The 14,078-nt window shown below is 42.4% G+C and overlaps 1 protein-coding gene across 6 annotated transcripts in view; it reads left to right on the top strand.

Annotated features, from left to right (window-relative positions):
- ALMS1 (ALMS1 centrosome and basal body associated protein) overlaps nt 1–14,078 on the top strand; it is a 90,489-nt gene that overhangs the window by 26,953 nt on the left and 49,458 nt on the right. For all 6 annotated transcript variants that reach the window (XM_089526404.1, XM_089526402.1, XM_089526403.1 and 3 more), the window contains exons 5-8: nt 1,402–3,667; nt 6,739–6,898; nt 8,273–9,655; nt 11,676–11,806. In XM_089526404.1, the coding sequence (XP_089382530.1) occupies nt 1,402–3,667; nt 6,739–6,898; nt 8,273–9,655; nt 11,676–11,806 (3,940 nt within the window). The remainder of the gene's footprint in view (nt 1–1,401; nt 3,668–6,738; nt 6,899–8,272; nt 9,656–11,675; nt 11,807–14,078) is intronic.

Below are 14,078 nucleotides of genomic sequence, written 5' to 3'. Positions count from 1 at the left end.
ATCATATTACCTCTGGTACAGTGGACCCTTGCCTTACGCAGGAGATCTGTTCTGGACACACACACACCCGTGTAAGGTGAAAACCGTCTATGTTCGAGTCCCATTAAATATAATGGGGCTCGGGCACGGCATAATGTATACATAAACAAGTTGCACACACGCACATACTCATATGTAATTAGCATTTTACACCAAAAGTCCATGACATCACATGCAGGTTCTATTGTTTGCCATTCTTATCCTTCTTGTGAGAAGAGAATGAAATTCTGACCCACCATCACCATCATCATCACCATCTTTAATTATACCAAGGTGAGGCCTGACCAAAGCAGAATACAGTGGTACTATCACTTCCCTTGATCTAGACACTATACTCCTTTTGATGCAAGCAAGAATCGTGTTGGCTTTCTTGCTTGCCGCATCACCCTGCTGACCCACCTTCAGCTTGTCCTCTACTAAGACTCCTAGATCCCTTTCACATGAACTGTTGGCTAACCATCCTCTATCTGTACATTTCTGGATGACCAGGATGGTTATCCAGCCTTGGTTTAAAGACCTCCAAAGAAGACTTCACCACTCTCCAAGGGAGTGTGTTCCACTGTCAAACAGCTCTCGCTGTCAGGCAGTTCTTTCTAATGCTGAGGTGGAATCTCTTTTCCTGTAGTTTGAATCCATTCCTGCCTTCTGGCACACTTCCTCTTGTGCAGTATGCCATTGGTGCTGCAAATGTTTTCTGGTGAGCTGTCAGAGTAGCAGCAATTTCCTGAGCATTATACATGGAGGATAGCATTCCCTACCCAGGGAGGGTATATGCTGGCCAGAATACTCTGAGCTGGTAAGGGGTGGAGTTTGGGGGGAATTTGAGGCTGCCTCTGGAGTATTCTGTCCCTGAATTTGCCCCTTCTCTGCTCTCTCTTGCTCTGGGTGTTTGGTTCTCACAGTGAATGACAGGCAGCTGTTTTCCCACATGGTTCCCATTCATCACTTGGTGCTGGTGCTGAGGTCAAAGAAGGCACCCAGCCATGCTGTTGACACTGGGCAGCTCATTCTGACCTCAGAGTGACTTGCGCCTGCAGCTGAAGCACCAGGCGGCTTCCAGGGGCAGCAAGATGAGGCAGCCACCATCCAGAATCCAGATCAATAACACTTAATAGACTGAAACCAGTGACGATGACTATGATGATGAAATACTACTACTTATATCATTATCTACTAATACTAATAATACTACCATTTTCCTAATTATCATTGTCATAAGCTTTATGTTGTCATTCTGTCTACTAGTACATCTCAGCGAAGGAAACAAATTGAACTTCTGTTGCTTAGACCTGCAAATTTTTCTCTCTGGTTTCTGCTGGGTTGTAATGAAGGACTGCGCTTTTTCTCTTTTTTCTCTTTCAGAGGGACTCCAGATGTTTCTCGTACTGCTTCTGAAGAGGCTTCCAGCCATTTGCAGATGAGAGAGGCTGTGCGGCTGGCAACTATGGAAGTTGGCTCAGAGTCTTCCGGTGATTGCCTTCCTCTGTCTCAGCACCCACTGGCTATCAGCACCATGGCACCTAGCAATACCAGTCTTGGTAGCTATCTGTCCCAGCATCCTCTTTCTCTTTCTGCATGTATGCTTACAGAACAGAGGAATTGTAATGAAGAAGAAACACCTCAGCTCAGTATGTGTGGTAAAACCTTTGGCTCCAAGGATGGGATTTCTGGAGTCCTATCGTCACAAAATTTGCCAAACCAGCAGATGGCAACTCCACTAGAATCTTGGGGAGCTTTTTCAGGCCAAGATCTTTTCCTTTTGGACAGCAATGTGCCAGCCCCTCTCCTGCTTGAAATTCTGGAAGAAGAGGTGGGGTTATCCAAGCAGTATGGATTCTTATCTTCTGAGAGTTCTTCTGGTAAAAGTGTTTTAGGAAAGGATGCAGAAGAAAATGAAACAAGTCAGCAAATGGAGGATGTAGTTTTGGTAGAAAGACATCCGGAAACATTTGTAGAACCACATCAGCAAGAAGTAGGAAACATTTCTGAGCTTGACCCATTAAAAGTATTTTCTGATTCAGAAAGAAAGCTTGGAAATGCCAGTGATGCAGCAAACACTTCACAGGCATTGGCTTCCTTTGGGGGGCAGAGAGTGAGTTTGGGTGACTCATGCAGTAATACTGGGGTACCTTCAAGACCTTTGCAGAATAAGGTGCAGGTGCAGCATGTCTCTGAAGTTGTATTTGAAGAACAAAAAAGAAAGCTTGTTTCAGCTGTAACTGACTGTAGACTTAATGTACCTCTCCAACCAGCCACTATGGCTGCAGAGCATGGCAATACAGGGAGCAAGCAGGTAAATTCTGTGGTGGAAACCCAAATGAGAGCAAGCAAGAATGAACTAACACTCTCAGATTTCATCATAGAGAGAGAGCATAAGGATAGTGGAATTTCACCTTCCTTTAATGAGGGATCATTTTTTGGACATCTGGCTCATCCAGTTCATCATTCTACCCCAGGACTTTTTACAACTCGAAACCTGAGGCAAGAGGCTTCTGGTATGACCATCCCAGCCAAGTCTGTTCTCCACTCCCCTCTTTCTTGCTTACGTGAAGAGACATCTAAAAATTCTTCTGGTGAAGCTTGCGTTCCTTCTGTGGAAGAACCTCGAGTGCCTTCTGGCGATGACACTGGTGTACCTTCTGCTGAAGAGCCTCTTACACTCCAAAGTGAGCAAGAAGCAAAAAATGAAAGTAGTGGACATCTTAGAGTTTTACGTCCTCTTAAAGGCAGGATTCAGTCTCTGCCTTCTCTTAATTTCATGGAGAAGGTAGGGGCATGGAACACGAGTCAGTCAGCAGAGAGGATGCCTAATGCTTTGGCATTAGATGGTTCAAGTGGCATCTCACCTAAGCAGAAGTCTTACAATGTCATTGCAGACTCCTTAAACAGCATCTTGTTGAAGCATCAAAACCAGTTTGATCTCAAGCCAGGGTTGGTGACACCATTCTGTGGACCAAAGTCCATGACCAGTCTGTGTGCTTATGACAAAAAATCACCTCACGCTTTACCACTTACTAGGTCCCAGTCTGAAAACTCTGTGATGGCAATCAGCAGAGAAATGTCAAAGACTGAAGTAGGTCATGAAAAAATCCAGGATTATAATCTTCAACCAGCAGAAGACAAGGGCCATGCATCAGGAGATTGTGAGGTTAAGCAAAGTGAGGCTTGCAGAGATGATGCAGAAGAGCCTCTTATCCAGCATCATACAGCCGTTTTAGTCTCCACTGTATCCAGTGATGAAGAAACAATTGAACATGTTGGAAGTGGCAAGAGCTCAAATCCAGATAATTTTATTACTAGTGAACGAGTCGCTGAACTCCTTAGAGAAGAAACTGGTTCTCTTAGTGGTTGCCAGGAAAAGTCTGGGGGCTCTCCAGATAATACTAGAGAGTTGCCAGGCACTCACCGTTGTAACAACCAGATTAGTATGGACTGTTTTAGAGATGTTTCACCAGATAGCTTAAATCAGCTAGCAAGTTCTGGGGGAGGTAGTTGTATTGACTTGAGGCTTTCCTCAGGACAATCTTCAAGACGATCCTCAGCTGTTTCTGGGAAGCTGCAAAGCAGTTTCGAAGATGTATTGCAGACTTCAGATCACAGAGAAATGAATATAGAAGAGAGGATACCGGTAAGTTCATATTTCTTTTCCAGTAATCTCTTATCATTTTAAAAGATGTTTTTCATTGGCAGGCACTACTGCTGTGCTTGGTTCGCTACCATCTTATCCTGCAGTTTGTTTGATGCATATACATGAATTCTTATTCTCTTTGTTGCACAAAGAGGTTCTTTTTGTTTCTTGTGTAACTTCAGATGCCACTTTTCCTAGAGGTCATAATAAAAGATAAGGGTAAAGGTAGTAACTTGGAACTTGGGAAACAGAAAAATAAAATAAAAGTTTGAAATAGAAGCTATCATTAATGTGGTAATTAAGGAAGAGGTTGCATTGTTAATTAGCCCTAAACAGGGTCATACAAAAACAGAACAAAAACCTGCATACTTGTAAAGGGGGGGGGGGGGAATCTGAAATGAACCCCTTTGCAATGTAAGATAATTGTTATTAATTATTTTTCAAAGCAAATAGGGTGTTCCTCCAGTCATTCCATAGCAACCTTTGGAAAAGATTTCCCCCTTTCCTTATTCCTGCCCTTTCACCTTATTTTTTATTTTATTTTTTGTCTCCCAAGGTAGGACCCAAAGTGACTTACAACAAGGTTAAAACAAAATACACTTAAAGCCCTCATGAGACAAAAGTTAATAAATAAATCATCTATCATGTTAAAACACCTATAATTTGAAACACTATTGAATAATTAAAAAAAATCACTGGAATAATAAAAATTGCAGCACATGGACCCCATTATAAAACCCTATTGTCCGTTCATTTAATTGCCAGTTGCCTGTTCAAATAAATAGGTCTGCTTCCTGGTCTATTCTTATGCTTCATTTTTCTCTGTGCTCCAGGTAAAATGCCTTAAATGGCCTTCCTTTCTGGCGTAGTAAATTGCACAATTTTCCTGTGGGAAGACAGTTCCAGACAAACGCTCCTATACTTAAAAGGGAGAGACTTACAGCCCAGTGGAAAAAGACTACTCCATTCTAAGACTATATTTAAAAAGCGTTAGCTTTTCTGAAAGAAGACAGGGTGCAAAAACTGAGGTTGTTGGCATGACTGGGAAAGTCAATCAACCAGGACTGCAGGTGTGAGGAAACAAGATTGACAAGAGATGCAGGGACTGAGTGATGGGGAACTTGACGTTCTGTGACGGTTGCATTAAATGGCTATATGTGACCTTCCAGTCTCTCTCTTCTACTGGGATAACTCTGTGCCAGGAGGAATCAGCTCTATGATAGACTCCATTAAAAGCTTTCTCACACCAACAAGTTCCTGCTTTCTCCATGAAGTTAACCCCCCCCCTTTTTTTTAAATATTTATTATAATGCAATTTTTCTGCTTCCTGGCATGTCATAGTCCTATCTTTCCATTTTGCTCTTTCTCTCATCTAGCAATTCTGCACCCAGGATGCTTTTTTTTACCAATATGTGTAATGACTAGCAGTGTTAAAAGGGCCACATTGCATCTAGTTGGACTCAATACTTAGGTATGAGGCAGGAACATCAGTCCACCCCATCCACCTAACAGCCTTAAACCACGGTTACAAAGGAGCGATCAGGAGATCAATGTAGAAGTAACAAACACAGGGCAAGCAGGTAGCTCCCAAGCAAGCCAGGTCACACAGCACAGAGGGATGCAGCATTTATCAGTCTGGCTGGTTAGAGGAAACATCCCCTCCCCAAACATGGCTTTATTGGGGTGAGAGATTCCACTTGTAAGGGGCAATGTGATCTTCAGGGACCTACGTACCACCTTCTCCTTGGTTGAGGCACTTCCAGTGCCCCTGAAGAAATGGGAATCAGCAAGTGAGAATCAATGCTGCTCCAGAGGCTAGGACACAAGCCAGTGGATTCAAATTACAAATAACAAGGGGAAAAATCCACCTGAAACTGCCTTGAATCCCAATTTTGGAGAAAGGAGGTATATAAATCCAATCAATCAAATCAAATAGGAAGAACTTCATGTCAAGAGTTGTTCGACAGGAATAAACTGTCTCGGAGGGTGGTGGACTCTCCATCTTTGAGATCTTTAAACAGAGGTTGGATCGGCATCTTTCAGGAGTGCCTTGGTTGTGTCTTTCTGCATGGCAGGGGGTTGGACTAGACCACCTTGTGGTGCCTTCCAAATCTAAGGTGCTGTGATTTTGGGTCTAAGAAAATGTTTGCAACCTCCAGACTCTATCCTACTCAAGCTTGCATTCTTTAGTTGGATGTTTGCAGCAGTGTGCTGCTCCTTCAGGAAAGAGAAGAGGGAAAAGGCTCCTTTTGCTGATGCAGCTGGGCCAATGATCCTTCACACAAGGATGTTAATCCCACTAAAATGAATGCTGTAACAAAGAATGAGCTCGGCAGGTCAATACCAGGAAACATCATCCTACATGTTGTGGGAGAGGAGAGATTGTTTCTAGCAGTTCTTTGTCTGGCTTTTTATTAAAGGGATGGGAGAAAGACCTATTCCTGACCCCTCTTCCAGCCTGGCTTGGCTCAGCACAAATAAAATTGGAGACTCATGACTTGGTTGTTTGAAAATATATTTAGTCCCCTTGTAAAATTTGTTTTATGGGTTTACTTCAGAAATCAGCATCAAGATTTTTTAGAATAAGCCATGCTTTTGTTATGCATTTCTCCCTTTCTGTGATAACTCCTTCCTTTTCTAAATATAGTTTAAATTTCATCTACTAAATAATATATTTCTGGCAATGAAGATGTATGTCTTTCATATTGGGAGGGACTAAGGTATGTGAAATATGTGCTTGTTTTTGGTCTTAAAGGAATATGAAGGATTGGAAGCTTTAAAATGAGTATTTGGATAGGTCTCAGTAATATCTTCTTTGCATATGGTTGTTAAAGAAATCACTGTGCAAATGAAAGTAGATTTCTTAGTGTTTTTGGCTCCTCTTGCCTTCTTGGCAGATTCTTTTGCTAAATGCTGAAGAGACTCATCTATGCAGTTCTTTCCATCTATAAATGTAGTTGTGAAGTCCTTGTGGAGTAGTGGTGGTTGGTGAAATTTCAAATTGCATATTGCATCAGAATAGACTGTCTTAATTGCTTTTCCAGATTAATTTTCTTCACCTCTTGCATCAGGTATACCTCCATAACCTTGGCATCGATCAGTCACCTTCATCGATACTGACTCCATTCGTGCCTCGAGGGCCAATCAGAGAAATTGAACTGTCTCCAACTGAGCTCAGAACACTGAAAGCATCTACTGATTTGTCAACACAGTGTGGACAGCTGTCAGAAGGTATGGCGGGAAATAAAGGAGGCGGTGTTCATGGCAATTAGTTGTGTCAAGAGTTATGAATCTTGATAGCTAAACAGAACAGTCTGCCTCTGAAAACCAGTTGGTGTGGTAGATGTTGCTTTCCTTCAAGGGCTGCTTCTTCTGGGCTTCCCAGCATCATCTACAAGCCAGGATAGTGAGTCAGGTGAACTCACCTTGATCTGGTCCAGCAAGGCTCTTTTAGTATTTAGTCATCTTCTGTGGACATTAATGGTATCAGCGGAGACCCTGGTGTCTGTCTCTCTCTGTCCTCCTCTCCTCCTTTCATATGTTCATGTTCTTAACTTACTATTGGTCCTTGTTTCCTACAGATAGTGTAACAAGAAGTTCCTTTATTAGAATTTTTTAGGTTTGGCAGCAATGCCTTCCAGTAACACTTTTTTCCTCAGTTTTCTTATTCAGAGGAAAACTATATAAGAGCTCTTGGGGAACACCTCCTTCTTCTACTGAATCAGACCAGTATGGAGCTTGGAACCTTGTAGACTGAGTGTATCAGAGGCATTTATGTCTGGTGGTTCTCTTAATCTGTGTGCAGCTAACACTGTTCCATAATAATTCCAAGGGTAGCTATTTTGGCCATATAACAAAGTACAGTAACATTCAAAATCCACAAAATAGTGATACCTTTATGGGGACAACCAAAATGCATAAAATATATGTCGCAAGCTTTTGAAGCACCACTGGTTTCTTCATCAGGCAAAGATGAAATAAGATGAGGAAGTTGTTCTTCATGTTCTTATTATAGAGTGAGTCATCCTGGATCTCATAGAGAGTACCTTTTTCTTTTGCTAATGCAATTTAAATTTCCTGGACTTTAAAATGCTGTTTCCCAGTACCACATGGTCAGAAGGAGAAGTTGCCTGCCTGCAGGGATAGCTCTCCAGACTCAGAACCAGTGTTGCCAACAAGCCTCAAAGATATTCCCTGGAATGTTTTACTAAAATCCCCGGAATTCCCCAATATTTATTATTATTTTTCAGTCAAAATCCCCAGAAAGAAATTAATTAAATTCCCTGGATTCTGGGGAGTTCCCCGGAAATTGGTAACACTGCTAAGACCACCACCACCACTGTCTTGACAAAATACAGGCCTGTGACTAACATTTTTCCTCCTGTATTATTTTTTAACACCTTTGTCTGATAAAGAAGCCAATGGAGTTTTGAAAGCTTATACAGTTTGGTTGGCCCAATAAAGGCATCACTGTTTTGTGGATTTTTGATGTTATTGTACCCCATAATAATTATTGTATCCACACCTGTGCCTGACACTGTATTTGTAGGCATTTTCATTTGTAAGACATATTGTGAATTCTAACCATTTTTTGTTTTCTTCTAGGAGACCCTCACTCTGTTATAGATGCAATACAGTCAAGCTTTAACTCTTCCATTTTTAGCGGGCCAGTTCCAGCAGGATCACATACTGGCTCCGATAGTCCACTTCCCACAGAGCTTCCCTCACAGCCTTCTGGAGACTTGCTTGGTCAGAGCAGGACTGTCTGCCGTCAGTTACAGCTTTGTGCTCTCCCACAGCCACTGTCAGAGGACACATCTAAATCCCCAGCTGCTTTGCCGTCAGCAGAACTGAGCCAAGTAATCCCAGAAGTTCCTTCTGATTCTCATTCTGAAGAGGAGAGGGCCCCAGAATGTGTAAAGGCACTGGCAGACATAAATGATCCAAAGGAGCTTGGAGTAAGTAAAGAGAAACCATTTTGTGGCTCTGTGGCTCAAGAAAATGCTGAAAAGGGTAGGACTGGAGAAACTACTTCTTTGCGTGTAGATTCTGAAGGAGAAAGAGATGATTCTTTCATAGGATCAGAAACACTGAAGGAAATTGAGAAGCTTCTGGCAGAGTCAGAAAGTAGAACTTCAGGCAGAAACTTTAACACCAGCTCCTTCGTCTCCTCCTCCACAGAACTGGGCAGCTCATTGAAACAAATGAAAGACATGGATGCCTCTGTAGGTTCTGGACCAGTCAAGGGAAGTTATCCAGGGATTCAGAGGATGTGGTCATGGGATGAGACACTCAACAGGCAAAATGTTCAAGAAGACAATACACGTGCCAAAACCCTTAGTCTCTCTGGTGGCTTAAAATGGGAAGGTTTTCGTGCTGTGGATATTGGCAGCCAGAAGCAAGTTGTACCAGAAAAGTTGAAGCCAACATGCGAAGCAGTTGCTGAAGAGAACAAGGGAGTGAAGCCCATCACACGCTCTGAGCCAGAAGGTTGCAATAGTGTAGTGGTAAATAAAAGTCTGCCTGTTTCTGGAAATAGTGCTGCAAAGAGCAACTTGAGTAACCCCAGAGATCTCAAAGAATTTCAGGCTACTTCTAGTGTAAAGCCCTCCAACACTCTGGAAAACGTTCAACAAGTTTTGGAGAAAACCAAAGGAGGTAGCAATAAAGAGATGAGTAGTAGTCACAGCAGCAGTGTGGACTCACTGGGTATGAAAGTGAAAACCCTTCTGCGATATGAACCTCCTGTTCTGCACTCAACACGGTGGTTAGATGAGCAGGCGTGTGGTGAAAGTGCTCAGAAACAAGGCTCAGTTGGATCCAGTTTAGCTGGCAGTAAAGGGGCCCCCAGTGCCAGTCAGAGCAACCACAGCAGCAGTCTGGACTCCCTGGCGGCCCGTGTCAAAACTCTTCTGGAAGATGAACGCCCCGTGATGCACGCCATTCAGATACTACAGAGTGCTGAAGAAGAAGAAGCAAAAGTCCATGGTAGGCAACTGACTCCCAGGAGCTCTCTGAAATCTCCTAGGTTTATAAGTGTCAGAGTTCAGCATCCATCTCCTGACTGAATTGAGGGTAAAACCTTAAGCTGGAGCTCTGGGAACTGTGGCTGCTGCCACACTGCAAAGTCAGTGCAGTTTGATACTGCTTTAATTGTCATGGATTTATCCTATGGAATCCTGGAATTTGCTGTGGCACCATAGCACTCTGACAGAGAAAAGTGACTGTCTCACCAAACTACAAATCCCAGATGTCTCTAGTATTGAGCCATAGCAGTTAAAGCAGCATCGGACTGCATTATTTTTTGCAATGTAGATGCAGCCTTTGGCTTCCACTTTTGCAGTTGGAACACTGCCATGGCAATATCCCGGACCTAGTAGAGGCCAGAAACCCTAGTTCTCCAGGGTACCTGAACCCACAATGCAGATTTAGGCTCCCCGGGAAACTGCTGTGGCAGAATATGAGATGCCAGGGAATGCACAGACTTCCAGCAAACACTCTCTCCTTTGTTGCTGTTACCATTACATAGGTTTAGGGAGAAAAATAGGATGGGCCTCAGGGACTCTGGGAAGTGTATAGGGAATTTCGGAATACGTCAGGAAAGCAAATTAAAAAGAAATCAAAACAGTTCTCTTAATTCCATCCTTCTCCCTTCTTCTATTGGAGGCTAACAATAACAGGGGAAGAAAATTGTAAAAAACCAGGCCTGTTCATTTGCCTGGAAGTGGCCTTGCCCATCCAGTGACTTCAGTGCATGTGACTGCAGGCTTATACTTAGAGACAGCCGTCTAGCTTGCAATCAACAGCAAAATGAATAGCTGTTTGTGTTCAGTTTCTCTTGGGATAAGAACAGTTTGGCTCCATAGTGGAACAATCAGATAATTGTTTGATTTCTTGGGCTACTGCAGTATCACTGCAAAGGCTGGTTTTGCCAGTTACCAGTTTGGGCAACTTGTCTGCTAACAGGAGGTTGTCATGGTCTAGGTTTACAAAATGATAAGCAGTGTAGTAAATTGTAAGCAAATCTTTTGAAAGTGGTTCCAGGTTGGTCAGGGTTTAGGAGTAGGGGGACAAGGAAGTGGGGTGAGGGAGGAATTACTAAAAATAAAAAGACTGACATATTTGCTATACTGAGAAATTAATACTCTGGAAGGTAAACAACATTTTGTCATATTCTGTATTTGAATCTAGTCAGAAATTAAAATAGTGTTCAAATTTAATTTGTCCAAACAGTCATGCACCAGAGCAATTCTAGTCTAACATACGTTAGTACGTTAATATCACAGTTCTGTTACTTATTTCACTGTATTTTGTGTTCTTTCTGCAGTCCATCTATGAAGTATCACGATCTGACTAGTATGGATGGGGAAAAATGACTGAATTTGCATTACAGTAGAAAAATTGCCAAAATTTAATTTTCTGAACCAGTATGTAAAGAGATCCTGTAATACCTTTGAGAATAACAGAAAAAGAAGTTGGTGATATAGGCTTTCATAGACTTGGTCTACTTCATCAGATGCATCGAGTGAAGTGCTCAGGCATCTAATGAATCAGACTTAAGTCTACAAAAACTTACACTACCCAACTAGTCTCAAAGATGCTACAAGATCACTTTGCGTACAGATCCATACTAACAGAGCTATGTCTTTGATTTCTCAATCAGTGTGCAAGCAAGCATGCTGTCCTTCAATATTTGCACGTAATTCAGTTCTGTGGTACGTTTCTCCAAACAAAAATGTGTATATTTGTGAAAAATAATGTGTAAAAGAAAAGATGAAGGTTTACATCTTGAAGATTGTCTTTATTTAGGTGAAACCACTTGTACAAAACTGTCTGTATTAGGCAAAAATGCATACATCAAGAGAACTGTGCATATATGTTTTTGTTCAGACTATTTTATAGGAAAATACTTTGTAATGCATAACTAGAAAAGAATGAATTGTCTGTAAAACTGAGGAACAGTGAAAAACCAAAACTGACAGATTCATCCATCCCTATTCTCCAAAAGCCTCATTGAAACTGAAGCAGGCAGCTCAACCTGCAGACTCTGTGCCTGACCTAAATGAGGAGGATCGACGGATGATAGAACAAATCAAGAGAGAGCAGTATCTGAATGCCAGGACATCTGGAATTCGTATGGTAAGCCCAAGGACACGAGTAGCAGATTTAGGAGACTTTGGTGACAATGTCTTGAAACTGACATTAAGAAAAGAGTCTTGCAGTGATTTCTTGCATGTTCCATAATGACATTTTAAGGAAATTTTCACATTGGTTGGAACATCTGGGAAATATGATGAACTGGGTAAATGATTATGTGGAATACCTGGAAGGCCGCTTTCTGCATGTGATCCCTGCTGCTGAGCACGTTCTGGAGGCTACAGGCTGCTTCTGTGTGTCTGTGTTGCAGAGTGTATCTGAAGGAGGGGGGGAGGACCTTTATTGCAGGTGTCCCTAGACTAAAACAGAAGTGGGGAAAGGGTGGGCTGTGGGCCCCAACCTTGCAATCCTAGAAGCCACACATCAGTCCTCCAAACAGCCACCCTGCAATTAAAAAAACTAGGCACAATTTTTCAGTAATTCCTCTCCAGAGAAAAGAGACATAGAGAAAGGCTCCCAAACACACAAACAATAGGCAAACCCCTGTCTCTGAACCATCCCCACTAAATTCCTTTGTTTCCAATGGAGCCTTTGTCAAATTGATGGCAGAAGGTAATGCAGCATCACCTCTGGTTGCCATTTTGAGAATAACAGAAGCAAAACAGGTGTAATGGTGCACTGGGGAGGATGGGTTCTGGGGAGATCTGGGGGACTGATCCTTCAGTCTTGCACAGAAATGATGTGACATCATTCCTGGTTTTACTTTTGGACCACTCTTGACTTTTGAGTGGCGAGAGAGGGTTTCAGGAGGAGGGAATGAAACTAGCAAAGTCACCGTGTTTCAGATTACTTTTTGCTTCCTTTAAAAAAAGGGTTTGGAGCTTTGGCTGTGATTTTTTTTTAAGGAAGCAAAATGAGAACTGCTTTTGTCTCAGTTCTAGGCTGTAGTCTGTGGCCGTAGCCAATCCAGGGTAGTGGATCTATATCTCAGAGGTACTAGTCTAACTGCCAGGAACCAAGAAAGTGGGTTAGAGGAAAGTTTGTGTGTCGCCCTTTCCCACTTCTGCTTGCAAAAGGGAAGATGGGAATCAGCCTTGTTGAGGTGGAAAAGTAATGTGAGAAGTGGCCTAGTTTCATGGGTGATAATGGGAAAGATGTGTGACGAATCCCTCTTTTATGCATTCAGTGTTGTTGCTCCATGCTCTTGAATAACACACAGATATAAATGCCTGTTGATTTTCTATGTGTTTGTCTTGTCTGTTTTCAGCATATGATAACAGGGACTCTGCCGCTGGTGCTAACATGTGGGTGAGGTGACTGGCATGTGGCTATCCAGCATGGTTTGAGTAATGCATCTGGATACTTTCTCAGTTTTATTCTCTTTATTGCAAGCAGTTTCCACCGCAGGAAGCTGAAGCTTCTGGTGCTTATCTCTCTGCATGCATCTAAAGGAGAACCTTCTTGTTGACTTGACTGACTGTTTACTTGACTGAAGGAGAATCTTCTTGTTTGTTTGATTGTCTGTTTGCTGTGCGATCTTTGCTGTGTAAAGATATATTTGAATTTAGCCTCGCTTTATGAAACAGGCTGGGCTCCCCTCACCCACTCATTTAAATTGCATTTACTGGATCAAGCAGAGGCTATCTCTTTATGTTTTCTGCACTGTTACCAAGAAAGGAATATTAGCAGCCTCTCTGTTACCTCTCTGTGGTTCATATATGGCTTGATGTGAACTGCACAAAGGTGAAGACCTTTTTTTTAAATGGACCGTCCACATCCTTATTGTGCCACGAAATGTACTTGCTTCTCTTTAGCTGCGAATTTTCTGTTTACGATTATCAAGAAGGCCCTGTGAATGTAGAAGCTTACTGTGCTATAGTTACCCATGCATTATTTAGAAGAGCATTTCAGTTAAGCTGGGTGATATTGGATATACTTGAAACATCCTTCAGATCTAGCTTATAGAAATTACCCATTTGTAATTACACATCTCTGCTTTTGTTCTTGACTTTGTCAGTTTTGTAAACACATGTAGATTTCAGAGCAGGCCAAATGAAACATTTCCCCCCTTGGCTACATGAGAGTGCTAGAATATTCATCTCTCCAACTTGGATTACTGTATTTTCTGGCGTATAAGACTACTTTTTAACCCAGGAAAATCTTCTCAAAAGTCAGGGGTTGTCTTATATGCCGGGTGTCGTCTTATAGGGTGGGTGCTGAAACCTCTGAGCTGGACTGGCGAATCTACGGTCACCGCATATGGTGGGGGGAGATAAAAAACGGCCACGGTCACATCCCCACCATATGCGGTGAC

Source organism: Sceloporus occidentalis, unplaced genomic scaffold (assembly GCF_023333645.1).
Source record: "Sceloporus occidentalis isolate IW3139 unplaced genomic scaffold, rSceOcc1.0.p SCAF_5, whole genome shotgun sequence".
In the NCBI taxonomy this organism is placed as follows: domain Eukaryota; kingdom Metazoa; phylum Chordata; class Lepidosauria; order Squamata; family Phrynosomatidae; genus Sceloporus; species Sceloporus occidentalis.
The sequence above is the reverse complement of the archived record's forward strand: the minus strand, read 5'-3'. Positions and strand labels throughout refer to the sequence as shown.